General features: G+C 37.2%; 1 protein-coding gene across 1 annotated transcript; it reads right to left on the bottom strand.

The window, feature by feature from the left end:
- Window positions 1-236: 236 nt before the first annotated feature.
- On the bottom strand, window positions 237-21069 carry LOC122042294 (probable serine/threonine-protein phosphatase 2A regulatory subunit B'' subunit TON2). The gene is made up of 12 exons (XM_042602328.1): window positions 20757-21069; window positions 19375-19466; window positions 19061-19123; window positions 18818-18916; window positions 16887-17045; window positions 13809-13880; window positions 13578-13710; window positions 13404-13468; window positions 12251-12326; window positions 5040-5141; window positions 3768-3960; window positions 237-707 (listed from the first exon to the last, which is right to left on the bottom strand). The coding sequence occupies exons 1-12, from the start codon at window positions 20908-20910 to the stop codon at window positions 470-472; spliced, it is 1446 nt and encodes a 481-aa protein (XP_042458262.1). The 5' UTR covers window positions 20911-21069; the 3' UTR covers window positions 237-469.
- Window positions 21070-24004: the final 2935 nt, after the last annotated feature.

The raw sequence follows: 24004 nt of genomic DNA on the forward strand, positions 1-24004 counted from the left end.
CATGCGAATCCAGTTGGAAGCATCACAATCAAGATTGAAAGCAATATGATGATCAACTAGATGCTCATTTGAGTTCTCAATACGCCTGCCTTCAATCAAGGATAAGAGAATAATGCTAAAGTGAAGACCAATAAGATTCGACACTGGAATTTGTGCACTTTTGTTTATCAACAGGATGTAATTTTGATTTGATGAGATAATAATAATTTCGAACATGCCATGAGATGCACAAGAAATTCCATAATGCCGACATGAATTGTTTGTTCTAAGAGAAACAAGGGAAGCCTTGACAATTTTATCACAAGTCCATCTTTTTTGGAACAAGAACAATACAAACTGCAGCAGCATTACGACCACTTCGAAATTAGTATTTTAAAACAAGGTCGCAAGATAATCAATTCATGTAGTCATGATATTACAACTCAACTTACATTCCAGCAGGGAAACTGAATTAGTCCGGTTATGAAAATTATTCTTCCTCTGGTTCTTCTTCTTCCTGGAGTAGGTTTTCCCTGTTGTCATGGGCCCAAAAACCGCGTACATCCATGAGCATGCTAGCAACTGTACCACCTTGCTTACAGGTGAGAAGGTCAGCAAGGGTGATCCTAAGAGGATCAGCCGGTTTGACCATGTCCCAGATTTCATCTCTCACATCTTCAATACACAACTCGTAGTTCCCACCCTCGATCCACTTGTGGTGAACATCTCTGCCAACAACACATGGTGAGGGAGAAGTTTCGAGAGCAGCAAGCAGGATAGGCTCAAATAGTGCATGGAAATGCTACAGAGGTTTGTTTCCAAGTACATAGATTTTAAGATACGGCCTTCTATTGGACAAAGTTTTAAAACATGGAGAACTTCATGGATAATTGACAGTCATTGTTATCCATTAAACCAATTTGTTAGTCTGCCTAATGATTTTTCACTTGCGTAAAATAGATCCTCTAAAAGAAAACCATCCACGGTTTTGTGCATGAATGTAGATATTTTTAGGTCAATGCGGTTGGTAACCATGTCAACGTTAATAGTTAAGGACCAAAGCAAAGAGAGAATCAGTAACAAATCAATTCATCATGGTAAGGTGAATGTGCACCCTGCAAATATCTTGTACAGAGTGGCCATTCAGCCACGGCAATCAGATGACTCTTGCCACATCATTTCTCTCTTCACACCTCTAGATACCCCTCGAGGTCTTATTAGCTTCCTCCCCTTATACTCATCCTGTTGGATGTTAGAAATTCTAAACACCCTCCCATCAACTCTATAGTAACTTCATTAATTTCTCTTATGCTCTCTCCCTTTTAATCTCTCAAACATGCAAACTAGCAATCTTTAACATGTATTGTCACTTATCAAAACAGGTTTGATTGAACTTGTGCAAGTGTTGTAAATGTCAATAGGCGGTGGAGGACGGCGATGTCTAGGTGGTGCCTAAGCAGTTGAATTTTTTTTATATATAATATTATAAATAGTCATTATTTGTCATGATGTTTATGGATAAATAAGTTTCATACAATACAATTTATATAAAATACAAATTAATATATAAATGCAACTAACAAGATAATTAATAAGAATCCATCACTATTAATACTAAAAAAGTAATATCATTACTTTTACCAAAAGCCTAAGTTTAAAATTCAAAATTTCAATCCAACATGACAAGTCATCAAGAACTAGACTAAACATAACTAATCTTCTAAATTATCTACACATGTACCATCAATTACATCCATAATCCTCTCATTGTCGAACTCAAAATCAACATCTTCTTCATTCTCCTCCTTCGATGTATCTAAATTCTCATCAAGTTCTCTAATAGAGATGTTCCTTGCATTGCTCCTTGATTGTATTAACTAAAAAATAAAAAATTTAATCTAAATATTTAAAAATATAAAATTAAAAAATATTTTACATATATATATGTGTGTGTGTTAAATTAATGGGATAATTTTATTAGGCTTTAATTAAATCTATTTAAATTATCTAAGTTGATTAAATCATTAATCTAAAGTTATTTAATCAAACCCTAAGTTTAAAACCTAACTTCGTCCCTCTTACCACTGTTTCGGCACACACGATGAGTCTGACGCATGGCCGAGACCACGCGACCAGCAGGATGCGTCGTTGGGACTGCGCGACTTGTCCGGATGCATCACCGAGCTCGGGCAACGCTTCCTGCCCGTCTCTAGACTCGGGCGATGTGTCTAGGCCCGTAGTGGGGCTCGGGCGATACGTTCAGAATCGTCGCGGCGCATCAGCACTAGAGTCGTGCTTGTGCCTAAAGCGTTGCCGAAGGCAAAGGCCCGGCAAGCCGACACAGTAGCCGCCTCACCCACCCACTAGTCTTGCCTCATCTTTGACCGCCTAAAGGCGATCACTGTATGAGGGAAAGGCGGCGCAGTTAATACCCACCTCCCACTTAGGCGGCCGCCTCGACTGCCATTTAGAACACTGACTTATGCTCGGATCCACCTTCATTTGTCAATAACCCAAGCAAATTAAAGTGAATTTTGGAGACAACTATTATTTTCTTTCTCTTCCACATAATTGTAACGTGCAAGAACATAGATATAGTATTATAAGGTTTGTTTATACGCTAGCAGTCACATGATAGGCGAAACATCCAAAAGTAGTATTCCAATTATATCTTCTTTACTCATATTGTGGACAACAAAATTTATAATGCATTGACATCGCCAAAAAAATTATGGGTTAACTCATAAACCTTGAATCAAGGTATTAAATCTCACACCATCTCACCCGTACCAGTGAGCATAACTTTGAGCCAAGACACTAACACGGGCTGAGTAGCACTCCTTGGAACCTTTGACAGTGACTTTCTGCATTGATTTCAAAGGTGATTTTGATGGTCACCATGTCTTCAGCGAATTTCCAGGTCGGTTCCTCTTCCTCCTCATTCTCCTACTACTGATGCTGCAAGAGTTCAACAGCAGCAGCTTCTTCATGTCATGTTGACCAGCACCACAATCAAATGCTAGCTGGGAAATAGCTTTGTTCTGGCTGGAGTTGATACCTAGCTTGGAACAATACTTTAAACCTTGACTTGAACCTTCTACCCAACTATCTAGCCTAGAAAATATCCTACTTAGTATTTTATATATCTAGATTAAGTTAACAAGGTAGTAATCTCACATAACCGTAGTGAAATACCTAGTTACATACCTAATCCCAAAATTTCCTTTTTTTTGTGTAAGATGGATTTTAGTGGGAAAAATGAAAGTCATCTTCTCAGATTTTGGATTTGGCATCTTACACGGTTAAAATGCTTACATAATATAACATGCAAAACTTCCATGTCATCAATTTCACCTAGGTTGAGTAAAAACTAAATGGAATGATAAATTTGTTAGGCATTTCAAATTTTTGCTAAAAATTGCAATAACTGCTAGTTGCATAAAAAATTGTAAGAAATCCTAGTTGAGGTAAATTAATTAACTCGAAAAAAAAGATGTTTTGCTACTGTTCGTGTTGAGATTTGATATTCAAAAGGAAGGCCATCAACAATACAAGTTTAAAAGAAACTCTCTTTGGCTCGAATACTCTAGTGAAATTTCACATTTTTGAGGCTAAAATAATCATTATGTGGTGTAAGAGCCAGATTTAAAGCTTGCATTTGGGATGCATATAGCACATCCACATAGTTTGATATAACTCCTTTGTGCAGAATGCATGGTTTTGCACACAAGAACGGTAGTACTTGTAGAGGATGCACATGTAACATAATAGCTATAAATGAAAAGAACCTGAAGAGCATATGAATATCAGCAGTGGTAAGATAGCCCCGTCCTTGAAGATCAAGACATTTGAATAAGTATGTTAATCCTTCAGGTGTGTCCTTGTTTTCCAGGGCTAAAACAAAATCCAGAAAGCTTTCAAAGTCCATCTCACGAGTATTAACACCTCCAGCTTTGCTTCGACGTACATGCTCATCAAAAACTGTTAAGAAAACAAAGCAGAGACAGGTCAGGGGACATTTTATTTCATGGGTAAATTTCTGTGCATCAAATTGTACAACATTTCAGTTAATCGATATAGTATCTTTATTCTGGCATTCTTTGTGGTAAAGGACGTAATAGTGTTTTGCATGAACATTGATGTTCTCAGCTGCCTGGTATCTGTTATTTTTCAAATAACCAACTAGTCTAACTTAAGAAAGCACAATGTTAATTAGGCGACAAATGAAATCTGAATCAAAAGGTTTCTGATAATTAGAATGTTTTTAAAATTTATAATTAGAATTAAAAATGGAACTACAAGTACTACTCCAAAACCAGTCATTGTCATAGGTGGCTTCCAAAATTTTGCTGTATGCTTCTACAAGTGCTATTGTTATTGACAAGCTTATACCTAGGTTAGTTTGAATGACTACATTTGAGCCCACGCGTGACTATCAACACCCATCACATAGGCAAACTAGACGAAAAACTAAAAGCTTCTTATAGTTTCAATGTTGGAAGAAAAATGTTGAGAATTGCATTAGGTAAGTCAGAAAATATTCATATAGACAACCCTGAATAGTTGAGACAATCACGAGTTGATGATGATGTTGTTGCAGTTTTTGAACATCTCAGTCCTATCTTACTAATTCCTGATAGAAGTCTCTATCCAAAATTACTTGCATAGCGTCCTTTTTCAACTAATGAAATAAAGAAAATAAGCTATGGCATGATATTTCATAGAAATTGACAGATGAAGCAAATTGACAAAGGCAAATTGCACCAATGAGTGATTATGCCCTTTATTTCTTACTTTGGTTCTACTGAAAGGGAAAAAAAAAACTAGGTGACTAGGCAATTAAAGAAAAATTGATTTTCTTAAAAAAAAGACTGCATAAATTTTCTAAAAAACCTCATCCTCTTTTTCAAGCACATACATAGGGATATAGTTGAGCAAAAACAAAGATATAAATGAAGTACAAGGTCATAGAACAGTATTGCTTTACAAATTCTAGTTACAAAATAATCACTAAAATGATAGGTACAATGAAATTCAGTAATCAAAGGTTAGAACAATACCTCTCTCAATAAAGATTTCAGTTAGTGTCGCATCAGCATATTCTTTGAGCTCTTGCTTACTCAGAGTTCCATTCTTGTCTTTATCCAGGGCAATATACATATCTGTGGAATAGAAACACAGTAATGTAACAAATTTAAAATCATTTGCACCTTAAATGCCTTTATTATAAAGTTAAAAACCAATAATTGCAAGTAATATCCATCAAAAACACTTGTGAATTCCATATCACTCGCAAAATGCCAAAATCAGCTTAAACAGATTGCATTGGCCACAGTAATAAATGATAAAGCTATCAATATAAGTTTTGGTGATACGGACTCATGATGGAGAAACTGAAAATTGCAAGTAATATCCATAGTGACATATCACTTGCAACATGCCAGCATCAATTTAAACAGCTAGCATTGGTGACTGTAGTAATGAAAAAGCTATCAATATAAGTTTTGGTGATATTGACTCATGATGAACAAACAATTTTCTACAAGGGAAAAATGAAAAGGCACTGCATTAGTCAGACAAAGATTAGATCCTTGCAATGGTAATATATATATATATATATCTATATATATATATATATTTATATATATATATATATATATATATATATATATATTTATATATCATATTATGTAATATGCTCAAGTTGGGGGATGAATAACTATCCTTTCCGCGTGTATCAATTCATAATTTCACAGCATTTACCCTTCCAAGCAAAGTGGTTTTTTCATGAATAGATCATTTTTCATCATATAGAAGCAATAATATCACCCAAGGTAAGCCCTGAATAGTCATGCACATTCATACTATCTGATTCTGGATAATCCGAATTATTAGAAAAGGTATTTCATTTTAGTGTAAAACTGAAGTCCATGATAGATATTTTAATTCTATGTCATGGTGTGTTCTTGCAAAACTGCTGTTTTGGCTTATTCTTCATTGTTTTACATCTTTATTGGGCTTCTAACTAAGTACTCCACCTCTTTGTGCAAGTTTCTACAGATAGGAAGAATGGGATGGTGAAGTGTAATGTTGATTGATTTACAATCCAATACATACTTCTTTTTTATTTCACCATAATTTAAAACAATCAAACATGAACCATAGTAAACATTAATATCTCATTTGAGTTAATCTAAACCTCCTTTCCACATTATGCTGCTGAACTGTCATCTGACAATCGGCAATAGTAGTAGAATCACCCTTTAATAGAATGATAGGCACTTTGTACTCTAACAGGTAACTGATAGTTATCGAAATATAACTGTACAAAGTAAAACCTAAAATCTCATGTATCTTTAGGAACCACGAGTCAGGCCTTTATATAGAAAAGAAGAAATCAACCAAAAGACCAAACTACCCCTATACTTATTCTAACACTCCCCCTCAAGCTTGAAAATATAGATCATATACACCAAGCTTGTTACATATGTAGTCAATCCGAGGACCTCTAAGTGATTTAGTGAATATATCTGCTAGCTGATCATTTGAGTTGACAAAACTAGTAGATATTTCTCCAGATATGACTTTCTCTCTGACAAAGTGACAGTCAACTTCAATATGCTTTGTTCTCTTATGGAAGACTGGATTTGAGGCAATATGCATAGCGGCCTGGTTGTCACATATGAGTGACATTTGTGTAACCTCTCCAAACCTTAGTTCCTGAAGCAACTGTTTTAACCATATAAGTTCTGGACTAGCAATAGTCATAGCTCGATATTCTGCCTCTGCACTGGATCTTGCCACAACATTCTGTTTTTTACTTTTCCAAGAAACAAGGTTACCTCCGACAAATATACAAAATCCAGAAGTGGATCTTCTATCAGAGGGAGATCCTGCCCAATCTGCATCAGAATATCCCTCGACTTGAGTATGCCCTTTGTCTTCATATAGAAGACCCTTTCCTGGTGCACCCCTGATATATCGAACAATGCGAGTCACGGCATCCCAATGTTCTTTGCATGGAGAGCTAAGAAACTGACTTACTACACTTACTGCAAATGAGATATCCGGACGAGTGACAGTAAGGTAACTTAGTTTCCCTACCAATCGCCTATACCGTTCAGGATCTGAAAGAGGCTCCCCTTGATTTGGTGGGAGCTTGACATTAGGATCCATGGGATTGTCGACTGTCTTTGAGTTTAACATTCCTGTTTCTTCCAGAATATCCATTGCATACTTCCTTTGAGATATAATGATCCCATCTTTAGACTGTGCCACTTCTATCCCTAGAAAATATTTGAGTTTGCCAAGATCCTTTGTCTGGAAATGTTTGAAAAGATGTTTTACTTGTGAAATCCCAAGATGATCATTACCTGTGATGACAATATCATCAACATAAACCACTACATAAATGCAACCAGTAGATGAGTGGCGATAAAAAACAGAATGATCAGCCTCGCTTCGAGTCATGTCAAACTGCTGAATTACAGTACTAAATCTACTGAACCATGCTCTGGGTGACTGCTTGAGACCATATAAAGATTTTCGCAAGCGACATACAAGACCAGAAGACTCCCCCTGAGCAACAAAACACGGAGATTGCTCCATGTAGACTTCCTCGAGCAGGTCACCATGTAAGAATGCATTTTTGATGTCCAATTGATGAAGGGGCCAATGGCGAATTGCAGCAATAGACAGAAAAAGACGCACAGAAGACATCTTGACAACAGGAGAAAAGGTGTCTCCATAATCCAATCCAAATACCTGAGTATAGCCCTTAACGACAAGACGAGCCTTAAGCCGATCAATCGTGCCGTCTACACCAACTTTTACCGTAAACACCCATCGACAACCAACCACTGACTTCCCAGGAGGTAGAGGAACGAGATCCCAAGTCCCACTGCTCTGTAAGGCACTCATTTCAACAAGCATAGCCTGTTTCCATCCTGGATGAGCAAAGGCATCACCTGCAGTCTTTGGAAGAGAAACAAAAGACAAGGAAGACAGGCAATAATAATAGGATGGGGAAAGACGATGATAGCTCAAAGAGACATAGTGAGGAGAAGGATTACGAGTGGAACGCATACCCTTTCGAAGTGCAATAGGAACATCAGGGTCAGGAAATGAGACCGGAGGAAACGGCGAAGGACTTGGCTCCAAAGATGTGCCCACAGCAGTGTCAGTGTTGGCCGGCGGCAAAGTAGAACGAGTACGACGTTGATAAACCTGCAAAGGAGGAGGCGAGGCTGGAGAAGATAGAGGCGCCTCCGGAGGACAAAAGATAGTCACTGGCGCAGGTGGAGAGGGAGAAACCTCGACCTGTGAAGCGGAAGGAGCAAAAAAAGAAACCGACTCAAAGAATGTGACATCAGCAGAGATGAAGTACCGACGAAGGGTAGGAGAATAACACTTGTACCCTTTCTGAGACCGTGGGTACCCAAGGAAAACACACTTATGAGACCGGGGAGAGAGTTTGTCAACGCCGGGATCAAGAGCATGAGAAAAACATATAGAACCAAAGACCCGAGGTGGTAGAGGATGAAGGAACTGAAGTGGATAAAGTACTTGATGAGGGATTTTACCCTGGAGAGTGGATGAAGGTATGCGATTGATGAGATAACACGCAGTAAGTACGGCATCACCCCAAAACTGATGAGGGACATGAGAATGGAGAAGAAGAGTCCGAGTCGTCTCAAGGAGATGACGATTTTTGCGTTCTGCAACCCCATTCTGTTGAGGGGTACAAGGGCAAGACATGCGATGCAACACGCCATGAGATGTCAAGAAGGTACGAAACTGAGTAGACAAATACTCGCATGCATTATCACTTTGCAAAATTCGAAGGGAAGTACCAAATTGAGTTTTTATTTCAAGGAAAAAGGATTCAAAAATAGAAAATAATTCTGAACGATCCTTCATTAGATATAGTCATGTACAACGAGAAAAATTTATAAAAGTAACAAAATATCTTGACCCCATTGTGGAAGAAATACGACTCGGACCCCAAACATTAGAATGAACCAAAGCAAAAGGAGGCATAGCCCGACTCTCAATGCAAGGAGAAAAAGAACTATGAACATGCTTACCTAATTGACACGACTCACAAGATAAAGACTCTAAGTGAGAACGACTAGGATGTAACTGTTTCAACTTATTAAGACCTGGATGTCCTAACTGAGCATGAATAAGTAGTGGAGATGTTGCCGCCGAACCAACAAAAGAGGGTTGTTGAAGCCGATATAGGCCATGGGATTCACATCCGAAGCCAATCAACCTCCCCGTACTCCGGTCCTGTAAGGAAACAGATGTGTTAGTAAAAGAAATGACACAATCAAGAGATCGAGTAAGTTGACTTATCGACAATAAATTAAAGGGAGCGCCGGGAACATAAAGAACATTATGAATGGAAAGAGATGAAGAAGGATGAACAATGCCAATACCCTGGGATTGAGTTTGGGAACCATTGGCCATGGTGACCATCGATAAAGTACCAGAAGTAATGAGAGAAGAAAATAGGGATTTATTACCAGTGATATGATCAGTTGCCCCAGAATCAAGAACCTAAGGACCCGAAGAATGAGATATGCCAGCAAAGGAAGTGCCAGCGTGTGCAATGGTAGCAGTGGAACCAGAAGGCTGACGATCTTCAAACCATTTCAGAAAATCATTATAGGAAGGTGTTGGAGTCGAATCAGGTGGTAACTGTGAAGTGGAAGCTGAAGAAGCAACAGAGCTCTGAACGATCTAAGCAGCACGTGGAGGGCGACCATGCAAACTCCAGCATTTATCAATCGTGTGTCCCGATTTGTGGCAATGATCACACCAAGGACGTCCTTTACCACCCTTGCGAGGTGGAGATCCTTTGTGTCGAGAGATCAAAGCTAACGAGTCGACAGGAACAGAATAAGGCATTGTCAAAACTTTGGTCAAGACACGGAGAAGAGTCGCCCAAGTATTATCCATGGTAGCTTCTGTGGGACTGCCTAGGATCTGGTCACGGACATGAGAATATTCTGTGGGCAGACCATATAAAGCCAGAGACATGAAATTTTTTTTTCGATTTTCAAGCTCTTCAACAGGATCGGCCGCAGGTGGAAGCAGTTCATTAAAGTCACAAAGAAGGCTAGAGACTGAACCCAGATAGGTTGACATTGAATCCTTAATCTGATGGGCGCTGAGGATGGTCATGAGATCTTCACAAACTTGATAGAGTCGCCGAGGGGTATTTGTAAAGAGTTGTTGAGCTTGTGTCCAAACAGCTTTGCAGGTTTTGTGAGTACGGAAGACATTCCTAAGAGATATATGGATGGTGGCTCGGATAATACAACATAACTGAGCGTCAACCTTCTTCCACAGAGGACGATCGGCGACTTGAACATCTTCTTCAGTTTGAGTGAGATGTGTCTCATAACCCTATCCAACAAGTCAAAGCTCAATGTGAGATGCCCAAGAGATATAATTTTTACCATCCAACTGCTCGGAAGAAAGAGGTGCAGTGATATGGTTGGTAAAGATTGAGGTATCTGGCTTTGGGGGGCCAGATGCAGCCATGAATAGAGTTGTGAACCAGACTGCTGGAATATATGATGTGAGCTTACTTAGCAACCAATCCACAGAAGAAGAAAGCACTGATCGTGTCAGGAAGATAGCTGGCAACTGCACCGGATCTGTTTTGGAAAGGCTATCTGTGGATTACTGAGATGCAGCTAATAACTTTGCCAGGAGAACCAACAGCGGCAGAGCCCAGAGCTGCTGTGGGCAAGAGAGAGCAAATCCGGGAGCGGTGTTCAATCCTCTACCGGACCTGCCGTGTGCCCTAGCCGACGCGAGCAGAGAGAGCAGAAGAAGCCTCCGGCCGAAGAGAAGAAAGAAAGAGGAGGTGGAGCAGGGAAAGCGGGCCCTAGCTTCACGTGAGAAGAAATGCGCGAACGGAGACAGAACGGAAGGCAGCGGCGGCGCAGAGGGAGATGTCGTCGCTGGCTGGAGGAAGATTGGGCGCAGCGCAAGGAGCCGCTCGCGGCGAGGGAGATGGCGTGACGAGGGAGAAGCTCGCGGCGAGAGAGAGGCGCGGCGAGAGAGGCACGGCGCTGACGAGGAGATGCTCGCGGCGAGAGAGAGACGCGGTGAGAGAGGCGCGGCGCTGAGATAAGGAAATTAGGTTTAGGGTTTTAACCTCGCTCTGATACCATGTACAAAGTAAAACCTAAAATCTCGTGTATCTTTAGGAACCACGAGTTAGGCTTTTATATAGAAAAGAAGAAATAAACCAAAAGACCAAACTACCCCTATACTTATTCTAACAATAACCATGGAAGCTATCCATGTTTTTTAAACAGAATGAGAGACAAAGGAGTATTAGAGAGATGTATCAACAAAAAAAAAAAGAAATAATTTGTGTATTAGAAGTAAGCCATATAGAAATTAGAGCAACATATCTAATTACTAAAGAACTGAACTTCATATTCACCGTACCATTGGACGTATGATAAACCACATTCACTTATCTTCGCTGACTTGTAAGGATGACAATGGGGCGGGGCGGGGCGGGGGCGGGTTTGCCATCCCCATCCCCGCCCCGTCCTCATTTTTTCGGGTTCAGGGATTCCCAGAACCCGAACCCACGGGGATCAAATCCCCATCCCCGCCCCCATCCCCGCCCCATCCCTAAATTTAATTTATATTATTATTATTATTATTATTATTATTATTATTATTATTATTATTATTATTATTTTCAAAATATTTAATATTAATATTAATATTAACACTATTATTAATATTTTAAAAAAAAACTTATTATTATATATTAATTTATTAATATTAATAATAATAATATTCGGGGCGGGTTCGGGGATGGGAATAGTATTCCCATACCCGCCCCGGAACCCGCCCCATCCCCGAAAAAATCGGGGATCCCCATCCCCATTTCGGATTTTCCCCACGGGACCCCGAACCCGCGGGGAAAATTGTCATCCCTACTGACCTGTAGTCGTACTGAGTCTCTAACTTTGAACAATTATTAGTTAACTCAAGCGTACATAATTATATGTGAAGATTGGGTCCTTGTGACATGATAAAATAAGCTGAGAGCAAACATCAAACAAGGAAAACAACTGAAGCTTAAAAGCACATGAATTGTCAACCAAACTTGATAGGTCTTCTCCAATCAGCAAAAGAATATCCAACGTAGAAGCTGAGAATTAACAGTATCTGCTACTTACACTGCAATAAAAAACAGTAGCAACACAAGAATCAGTAATGCACAACATACCACATATCCTCTGAGCAGAAGTTAATGAAAACCAATTTTCTGCCTGCTCTGTGTCAGGAACTTCCTCTTCACTTTCCTAACAACAAAAAATAAAGCGAAGTCTATTTCATACAACTAGAAGTAGAATCCAGCATTGACTTTCACAGCTCCAATATGTGTAATTGATAGATCTTAGTGTAGCATATTTGAGAAAACAAATCAAATATATGAAAGCTCCAAATGAATCATTTGTTAAAAACTGGTTTAATATCTCCAAATGAATCATTTACAAATCAAATAAAAGCCCCATTAATGCACAAGACGCAAGCAAACAAATCATCTGAGAATTGATGTCTGCAGTTACATTTCTACCAGAATTTAAGCTAAAACTACATCTTGATCCCTAGGCATGGATGAAGCATATGAAAGCTCATCATGGTACCACTGCAACTCATACTTAAAAGGAAAGATTTACTTTCATCACTTGAACCCTTGCCTGTATTTTCAAACCATTGGACTACAACTAATTTCATGACTAAACTCCCTACTAATCTCCCAAAGTAGAATAAAGAAATAAGTTCTCTTAGTGTCAAGATGTTGTACTACAAACCAAGAATAAGATTCCAAAGAAAAATAAATCGAAGTTTATGTCATCCGTGGTAAATCTGTCAAGAACACAGGCCAGATTAATATATTGTATGTAACCTGTAAGCGTGAGGACCAAAGAAAGCTGTAAAAATTCATTAAATGGTAATGTTGGGAAATGAAAGTAAAATTGATCAAAGCAAACTAAAAGAAAAACTGTCAAAGATGACACCAAAGTTAGGCTAGCACCACCTATTTTTGATTGGATATTAAATGAACCCTCAAAAAAAAAAAATCATATATCATATCAACTAAATATCCACCATGCCTTGAGAAAGACTACCAAGTGTTGCATACCTACTTTTCACAATAGGAAAATCTGTGCAGGCTATTGCAAATTGTTTGAAAACAAGAAAACTAAGAAGCAGAAAAAAAATACTCTCCAAGCAAACAAAAAATGGTAATATACATGAACATGCATCAATTACAGTGCAGATCTCTAGAAAGACAAGATTATTAATTTCGTCATGGATGACTTAAAAATCATGGTCAAACTAAAAAAGGCAGAACCCTGTAGCAGACAAACTACCTGGTGAAGTTCCATGAGCTCCTGGAGACAATTGCTAAGCAGCACCTTTTTTATGCATGCTTTTCCTATGATTATTCAAGAAAATCCACATTAGCATTTCGATTTTCTTTAGTAGAAACATGGAAAATCCTCCTGCAACATATTCCAATTAGAACAAAAGTTTGATAAGAAAACCTCGCCTATGAGGATCACAAAAGAAGAAGAATTTCCGTGCAGCTATGCGACAATACATCTGAATAAAGGCTTCAAGCATATCACGAAGTTGTGCCAAATTAGGAATAAGGCCTTTTATATAAGACTCCATTTCCTGTAATCAGTTACCATGATAGTTAAAATGGGGGTACAAAACCAAGATCTTTAGATCAGTTGCCATTTTGAATACTCAAGATTAAGTTTATTTCATACATGAGGTTGAAGAAAACCATCAGAATCCTCATCAAGCTCACTCATATCAATTCTTGCCTGGGTAAGTGAAACCTGATGCAAAAAGAATGAAAAGAGATGGTGCATGAACTTCAGATATCCCATGAGAAAGTTGAGGTGAAATTATAACTAGATTGGAAATTAACAAACCATAAATGACTGGTTGACAATAATATGAATACACTTCGTATTTACAAATTGTACCCAAAGAAATACTTGCACATTATCACTTGTTAGTAGGGTCATAAACTGTATTAGGATTGTGAATTTGTGATGCACATTTTTCCTAAGTTGTCAAATAGAGATTTGAGTTATCAATAAAAGTAGACAAAGTATTAACAATTATGTTATAACTTCTGTTAAACAAAAAATTAAAAAAACTAAATTAAAATTTCCTCAGTTATTTCTTTACCTAAAACAGTTTATTATCTTGCCTCTAGATTTACCCAAGGCAAATGTTGGATTGTGAACTAAGATAAGCCCTAAGTTCCGAGATTTATTCATGTAAGAGTTTGTCGCATGTGGTTTTTTTGCTTCAATTATTTGGAAGCTCTTTTATTTACAATTTTCAATTAATTATTAATATATTCATTTGTTTAATCATACTTGTTTTTGCATGTTAGATGAGTTAGCTTTGAATTGTATCAGTTGAAAGTGCCTTGTCGCACAAATTGACAACCAACACACAATGTCGATGGAATTCTCATAACAGTAGCTAGACTCCATCGCACACATTAGGATCAAAAGGGTTAATAAGCTCTATGTTACTCATATTTAGCTACGAGTATTCGACATGAGTATGGATCAAGTGTGAGACACATCATTTTCTCCGAGTTAGGATAAAGGGTTTCGTTTAAGAGAGTCCAAATTTAGTTATATTATAAAGATACACATTATAAGTTATTAGGTATATGGCATATTATCACATTTTAAAAAATTGTTCCATATTGAACGGGATAAGCAAAAAAATTTACTCCACCCATGGACACTAATAGGAAAGCACTCAAGACATGTGATACATCTCCCCTCATTTTTCAATAGCTTACTAGTGACGATTCCCTAACTCTATGAGCAATGAAGACGGGTGGCAAAGGCAATCGGCAGAAACTTCTCATTCAGAAACTCCTAATTAATAAAGTGAATGAAAAAGGATAGCAATTCAAAGATAAATAGCTTCCCTCTCTTATCCTCTTTCCTCCTCTTCCTAATTTTCTTTCCCTTTTCCTCTTCTCCTCCTCAATGCCCTAGCACCGCACCTTGGCATGTTTCAATATGGCACAAAACTTTCAAATTCCAACAAGGAACCAAAACACTAGGTCGGAATGAGATTTAAACCTTGCATTTTATATTATATAAGTTATATAATAAATAATATTATGAAAGAGAACCTTGGCGCAATAGTAAAGTTGATGTGTGTGACATGTTGGTCACGAGTTCGAGTAACGATCTTATGGAAATATGCTCTTACAATGTAGGGTAAGGTTACATACCAAAGACCTAATGTGGTCTGATCCTTTCATGTATTGGTGGAAACTTTGTGCACCGAGCTGCCCTTTATATACTACAACGATGACAACAATAACAACCAAGCCTTATCCCACTAGATAAGATCGACTATATAGATCCTTTTACGCCATTGAGCTCTATCTCCTACTATATCATTATTTATACTTAAATAAATTTTATCTTATTTTATTGTTGCTAACCAAGTCTTTTTTTGGTCTTTCTCGTTTGATATGCGTATTTGTCATAATTTCACATCACCAAACTGGAGCATTTATTGGTCATCTAAGTACATGTGTGTACCATCTTAAATGTGTCTCTCGGAGTTTTTCCTTAATAGATACAACTCTGACTTTCTCTCTAATGCTCTCATTTCTTATCCTGCCCTTTATATAATAAATTATATTATATAAGTTATATCTTGTATTATATATGAGTGACATAAACCTAATTAACTCTAATCTACTCAACATCGCCTTCTTTGATCCCCTTCCTCTCCCTCCCAATTCGATACCATCCTCACTGAAAAATGGTACCCACTACACAAGCATCTCATGCAACATCACCTTTGATGTGGTATGTGACTTGATCTCTTTGCAAGTCCAAAACAATTTACCAATTAAGGCTATCCCTTTGTGTGTACATTGCAAGCTGCTTCAAGGATGTAAATTTTCTTATTGTCATTCCATCTTCTTATTCCTTCCATTTTCTACCTCTTCCTAAAGTTTGGCTCATCATACTCATTTACATATCCATATCCGGATTGTGCCATGTAGACACAGCCCACAGGTCATGGGAGGGAGTGAATGTGAGTTCAGGTAACAAAGAATAGGCTTGTAGAGATACATAATCCCACATGCCATGAATTCGAATTGCCATTATCTATAACCTAATGCACAACATTACTTAGTCTTGATAGACAAGCGATAAGTTGGTAGCCTACATTTGGTGTAAAATATCAAGATATATTACATTGCACAATGTTCATTGGCTTATCCACATTCCTCGTAGCCTCATTCTTGTTTGTAACATATCTATTTATCCAAGTCACCCAGCTGCAGCATATATCAATATGAGTTGATGTAGTTGAATCGAACTTCAAAGCTTCTCTGACGAACCTTAAAAAAACTGATGAGCATTCATACAGATGCTAAAATTCAGTAGTGTTACAATTACCAGTGTTCAGTTTACACAAATAAACCTCAATGTAATAAGTGGAACATGCATTAAAACACGCATCTACAAAATAGAACACAATCATCTATTAGCCAGACTGATTTCAATCTAAAAGTGTAAAGAGTTCCTAGAAAAAAGAACCCAATGAATGCACAAGTGGAAGAACAATAACTTTTTAAACACATGAAGATAGAACAGGTAAATAGGAAATATAGTGTACAATAATGGTAGTGAGTTCAAATAATAATTTCTTTATGCAATGGAATAGTAATATGTATTGGCAGAAAACCAAGACTACTAGAAAAAATGTTCAAATTTTCTACATTCATATTTTTTTAGATAAAGAAAAAATTTGTGTGATACTAAGGAAATGAAAGTTACCGTTCGCATCACATATAGATAGAAAGGCAGGATGGCAATTCTGCCAGCTTCATCCTTTTCAAACTTCATGAAGTTTGAAGGGCTAAAGAATCTTCTGCACTTAGCACCAATTTGCTCCGTGCAAAGAGAGGCAATGTGACAGAAATCTTCATAGTTCATCTGTAGGGGGCAGTAATCAAGACATTGACTATCCATAAAAATATATACATATAAATCATCTACAGCATAACACATGTATTCAGATGAATAACTGAGATAACTAATATCATACTTCTGTTGCAATAACATTCAAACTGTAGCAACTATATATACGAATCTTGTCCAAAACTTTTCAACTGTTAATGATTGAGGAGAGGTTGTGATATGAACTAGTATGGTTCTTGATATGGGGAGTATTAGAGGCCTCCACGTATGCCAAAAAGGTCAAGAGTCCCGTTGAGATGGAGTTCAAAGTCCAAATGGGTCAACTCGATCACTTCCGATCGGGCTAGGGGTGGCCAGTTGGTTCAAATAAACCAAGACACTCTGCCCCACCGAGCCTGCTCATCTCCATTCGGTTCCATCAATCCTACACCCTCCGCGTCTCCGCTTGGCCTATCCATCTGCATTGAAGATGATAGATCGACATTAAGAATGACCATCGGTCGGTTCATCCAACTCCTGGGCACAACTACCCCAACACACTACTCGGCTTAGTTAAATCAGCTCGCTCAACTCCTCGAGTCAATCCACCCAACTCCTGGGGCTCAACTCCCCCAATACACTACTCCGCAAAGTTGAATCAGCTCGCCTGACTCCTCTAATCGGTCCACCTAACTGGTGGGGCTCAACTCCCCCAATACACTGCTCCACTCAGTCATATCAGCTTGCCCGACTCCGCCAGTCGATCTACCCGACGCCCTACTCGGCTTCACCGATCTAACAGATTCGTGTCATTCATCTCATCCCCACCCAACTCCTGGGGCTCAGCTCCCCAATACACTACTCCGCAAAGTCGAATCAGCTCGCCCGACTCCTCTAATCGGTCCACCCAACTGGTGGGGCTCAGCTCCCCCAAATACACTGATCCGCTAAGTCATATCAGCTTGCCCGACTCCGCCAGTCGATCTACCCAACACCCTACTCAGCTTCACCGATCTAACAAATTCGTGTCATTCAGCTCATCCCCACCGACTCGACTTGTTCCTTCTTTACTTGGTGTGTCAGGCTTTGTTGCCCAACTATTTTATGTCTTATGGGCTTGTGCGAACACCTGGATTGACATAGCACTTGGGATGGCGGGTGGAGTGTCAGAGCACGTGGAGCAGTATGATTATATAGATACGAAGTATGGGCGACGTGATTGTCTGATACGACGGAAATATAGTGATATGATGTTTTCCCGATTGTGACACAACGTTGAATTAATAAGGAAAAAGGTATTATTTCTTCTTCAGCAGCGCTATAAAAGGAGTCCACTCTCGCGGGCAAAGGTACGCATACATGCACACATATACACACTTTTCATCTACGGTTCATCTTCTCCTTCTCCCACACCAGAGATTGACTTGAGCGTCGGAGTGGACGAGCCGAGGTACCCCTAGCCTCCATTCTAATCCTCTTATTCTCCCTCTCTTTCTTGCAGACTTTAAAGACTCTCCTGGTGATTGACCTCCCTTTCTTCAGTGTACAACGACTTTGTCAACACAGGTGATAGCTCACCGGTGGTTCACCCGTGGCGGTCTCAGGCAGGAACAGTTCTGGATGTGGCTAATATCGTCTCAAAAGGACAGGACAAGAGAATGGTTATTTGGTACTAAATCTAGAATAAAATATAGGCATTATCATGCCAATAATTAGTAACTAAAAGGATTATATAGCTGTGTATGCATATTAATGACAGATTCCGCAGGGTGGGTACCATAAAAGAGAAATCAAGAAGATATGTTAACCTTTTCAGCTCCGGTTGCATCGTCAATAACACAATTTTCCCTTAAGCAAACCCACATGGCATCCAGGTCATCAGCATTAAGTAAAAGTTCTGATTGCTTCTGTACAATGAAAGCAAACATAAACAGAAGTTGAGTACATAAACAAATTGGAGGCATCAGGAACCACCAATGAAATTCTCATCCTTATGACTAACTAGCAGCTGAAACTGGACTTATAACAGCTAGAAGATAATGACCAAGCACCTTCAAGAATCTACATTTTGCCAATCGCTGAACCCTATGACTGATTGATCCCTCTTCAGGCTTCTGCTTTACAAAAGGAATATGTTATCTCAACAAAATCTCAAAAGCTTATATAAATAAAAGGAAAAATAGTTTGTACAGTGAAATAAATGCAACTAGGTATGAGGCTACTGTCAATGGGTGGTTGAAACATTTGATGGAAGTAATGAATTAAGGGAACAAGACCCAACATGCTATCTACTTCTGCATTTTTATAAAATAGAAGACAAGAATAAAAGACAAGAAAGCAATCTGGAAGATATGGACTGATGTGCCTTTTTATAGAAGCTAGGAATTGAGCCTGATTCAGCATTTTTCTTTTGTCGCTCTTTGAAAATCTCCAGCAATATCCTCTTTGTTTCCAGCTCTGAAAATTAAAAATGGTGGTTCAGGAAATTTCTTTATTCATGTACAAGAAAAGCAAATTCATACAAAAATATCTTGCATAAAAAATTAGAATGATTATTTATATTTTAAACATTATATTATCAGCACAAGAAAGTAAGTAGCCAAAATTTCCATAAGTGAAGTGTAAATAGAAAATATATGAAGAAATTCAACACTTTAGAGGCAAAATTACACTAATTAAAGAGCCTTCTAATTTAATGAAACTGATATCTGTGTATTCTTTTTGCTTATGTTACTCAAACTCATCCGTGAATATCCAACACTGGCATGGATTTAGGTTTCATTTACATGATTTTAAGCGGAGATATGTGAAATTGTGAGAAACTGATCCAAATTTGAGGCACAGATATAGCAACACAACAAATCTTGAAAAATTATTGACATATGCTAGCTTATATGTTGTTACTTATTACAATATATATTTAGTAAATATTTCTAATAATTTAAACCTCCAATTAATATGCTCTAACTTATATGTTATATAACCAAAGTATAGAAATTAAACGCCACCCAATCCCTCTCCATGTGATGCAAGCATGGCCCTCTCCTGACAATACAGGCAAGCCCCATCACCCTCTCCTCACCATATGGTCTTCCTTGTAGAGACACAACAACAGAGTTATGACTCCTCCTCGTCGTCCAGTTCAGCTTTTTCATCTTTTTCTACCGCTTCCACTCCCACTCCCCCATTTCTTCTTCTTTGATTTTTCCCCTTTTTCTTCCCCTCTAGCTCATTTTTCCTTCCTCTGCTTGATTCATCTGAGGAAACAAAGGAGTCATAATTGAGCAGAAGGGAGGCTCGATTTAAATTTAAAAAGGAAAAAAAGTTCTCCCTGCAAATGAAAAATAAATCGCCTTATGACTATAGTCTTCTAAGTTTACACCCGGAGCCCTTTGTGTCCGTCAGCAACTATCCAGATTCCAAAAGACCTTAAACTCCACTAGTCATCGTAATTTGGCAGCATTAACTCAATTATTGCTATTATCTTGATTCGCATGTTGAGTCGATACAATGGGATATCCATTTTTAAGTTCAAAATTCTAGGGCTAAACCCAAAAATACAAATTCACTTGATCGAGCATCAAACACCTAATTTGCATGAAAAATGTAATATTTACCAAAAAAAAATCTATTATTTGAAGTAATTGATACGATCAGGTACTCACATATCTCGATTTTCTATAAAAAGACCTTTTTTTTCTTCTAGCGGACAACAAAAAATAGAAATCGGAACGGGAAAAAACTAACCCATGAGGGCTTCAGAGCCGAGGCCAGCGCCGGATCCGACGTACCGGCGAAGGTTTCGAACCCACGGCATGGAGGACGCGGACGGGATCTTCTTCGGCGCACCAGCATCGTGGCCGACGCCGATGCCTTCTCCGTCGCTGGCGCCGCCGTACATTGTCTCCGCCGCCGCGACCGTGTAGCTCGGCGCTTTCCCCTAGTCGTAGGCACAGGGCATCGAAGAACGGAACTAGTGAAGGGTGCTCTTGACTGGTTCGAAGTGCCTTCTGCTCCTTGCTTCAGATAGAGAGATAAGAGGGCTAGAGCAACTCGTTCTTTTCCTATTTACTTCCAGAATTTTCTTAAATTGAATTTTTATGTAATTTTTTAGTAGTAACATTTTCATGGTACCTGTCAAAATTTTCTTATCTCGAAAATGCCCTCCTGATTTTAAAAAATAGCATTTTACCTCTCAATTACACTGTACGCCATTAAAAGACTTAACAAAATCCTAATATGACAATTTCAACCTCCTTTCTTAATATAATCCTAGTTTGTCATAGTATAAGAATTTATATCAGCTAATATATTTTTTAAAAAAAAGACTTAATTATGTTCAAAGAATAAAAATAATACATCATAAATTTTTTAAGGTAGAAAAATTTATTGGTATGGTATTTAAGTTTATTAATATTAGATATAATTATATAATTATTAAAATAGGAGGTGACAATAATGAAGATGAACAGGATAATAAATGAAAATATTAGAGAGAATCAAAATTATAAGTAATGTGAAAGTTTAATAAATATGTGGATGAAATAAGAAAGAGGACCATAAAAAAAGTTAATTAATAATAAATAATAAGATAAAATTTATTTAAATCTAAATAAGCATATAGTAATAAATAAAGTCTAATGATATGAAGGGATCTATATATCCGATTCCATTAATTTTGTAAAAAAATAAAAGTAAAATTATCCTAGGACTCTCCGTCCCCCACAATTGCCCCCATACCATTAGGAGAGAATAAATCAAGAAATCGAAGTTAACTATTACCTGGGAGGATAATTTTTTAATTTTTTGTAAATCTACTATGTGATAACAAACTCGACTATACCTGAAAGTTATTGTAATTAATAATAATCATCACTCTTTCTAAAAATTAAATGTAAGATATTTTTAATCAGTAAAAGATTAGTTTTTAATATGTTTAAAGAAATATAAGATGTTATATGTGTGTATATATATTCATAAATTTTTAATTAAAAACATTCCTAAGATGGATTTAATTAATATCATTACTCCCCATGTCTAGGGTATTTTCATAATGTTCTATGTCATAAATTTATTCTCCAACTTTTAGTCATTTGTCGGCTATAAGTTGATCCTATGATTTATCTTTCTTATAATTTAGAGATAAGCTATAAAAAATAGCTGACATGAGTGTAATTATTTTTAGTTATAAATTTATTGTACACCTATCAAACATTGCCATGATGATGCTTTTTTTCTCTTCACATGCATCTCTCAACCTCTTTTTTGTCTTGTCTTTTTTTTTTGATTTTGTAGAACATGGAGTACCTTGCAAGTCTTATTGCATTAATAGATTTAGTTTTTTTTATATAATCTAGGTATTCAAGTTTTACAATCTAATTCTGGAGAGGGTAAAACTAACTAATTCTAGAGATGATCGATCTAACTTCATGTAAATTTTTCATCGCCCTTCAAAATAAATCATGCGGTTTCAATAGTTCAAATGTGAAAGATAAATTTTTTGTGCTCTCCGAATTTTAAATCATGGGCACATAAGGAACCCCAAGGTGCTTACCACTACACCACAGCCCAGTGAAAACAGATTTGGTATCCTTAATCATTATAAAGAGAAATCAAACCTCCTACCAAACCTGTAAATAGAAAATCATTCAATGTTCATAAAAAGTTTCATCCCTAGATAATATATATAAATTTTGTTAATTGAAGGTACTTCTCTAACATTTAACAACTTTAGTTATATAATACTTATCAGATAAAAAAAATCTCATCATGAGAAAAATTCACATTTTTATCTAAAGAAAAAGAAAATTAAAAATTATATTAATTAAAAAATATATCTAATATATGAAATCCAACCCCTTTTTTATTTCTCACTATCACCATATTTTTCTTTCACCGTCATCATCTTCATCTCTAATATACTTTCATCCATTGTTTATACTATTCACCACTCTTTATTATGTTTTTTTCTCTTTCATCAAATCATATTATTTCCTCCACCTCATCATTTGCATATTTACTGTTATCTTCATCTTTTGTTATTTTATTTCACTATCATCATTAATTCTCTATTTTCATCCATTCTCCTCGTGCATCATCGATTTCACCATCATCATATATTTTCATGTCACCATTCTTGATTGTGTGAACAAAACAATACTAATTTGGTAGAGCATAAGCCTACGTCCATAAAAATAAATGCAAGTATGAGAACAAAAATATAATAAAAACTGAACAAATAAGTATCTACATCTTATACAAGAATTATCTTAATCCTCCTAAATCTTCTCTTATTATTAATGCAAAAAAGTGAGATATCTCATCTCTACCGTGTGCCCAAGCATCAATCTCTTGTAGGTTCTACATATACCCGCACAGCAACTCTCAGACTCCACAATCACAGTCTATCTGTAAAAAAATTCAGAATTTATTCGATACTTAAGTCTAGTCGCACTTGTTGGGTCAAAGACGACTGCATCCTATAGTACTACTATCATATAAAAGATCTAAATACTACAGTTTCACAATCTCACAGTGTCTTGTACTAACCTTGGAACAAGCCTGGTTATCAATTCCTAAGAAATGAAAGAATTTTTCTATGTTGTGCTACGAACCTGGAAGTAGATATTAGCAACTTGATTTTAAAGAATTCTTGTGAAGTTTCAGTATCTGGCAAGTTATTGCGAGAAGAAACTAATGCATTGAGTTCAACTCTGACTCAATAAGCTAAAGTTAACTTAGGATAAACATAGCATTCTAATTTGAGAGAGATAAAACTCAAACCCATCACCATACAGAAAACAAGATTTTTAGCACTTAGTCATCTGGACTACCAAAAGATTACTCTCGATTCCTGCAGTATAAACAGTAGGGATGGCAACTGATATTCCATAATTGAATTTACATGAGTATCCAATCCATCTAAATCAAATTTGAGTATTCATATAAATTTACCTTTTTTAATTTAATACTCAACGAATTCATGCATCCATTTC

Source organism: Zingiber officinale, chromosome 2A, assembly GCF_018446385.1.
Source record: "Zingiber officinale cultivar Zhangliang chromosome 2A, Zo_v1.1, whole genome shotgun sequence".
Classification (NCBI taxonomy): Eukaryota; Viridiplantae; Streptophyta; class Magnoliopsida; order Zingiberales; family Zingiberaceae; genus Zingiber; species Zingiber officinale.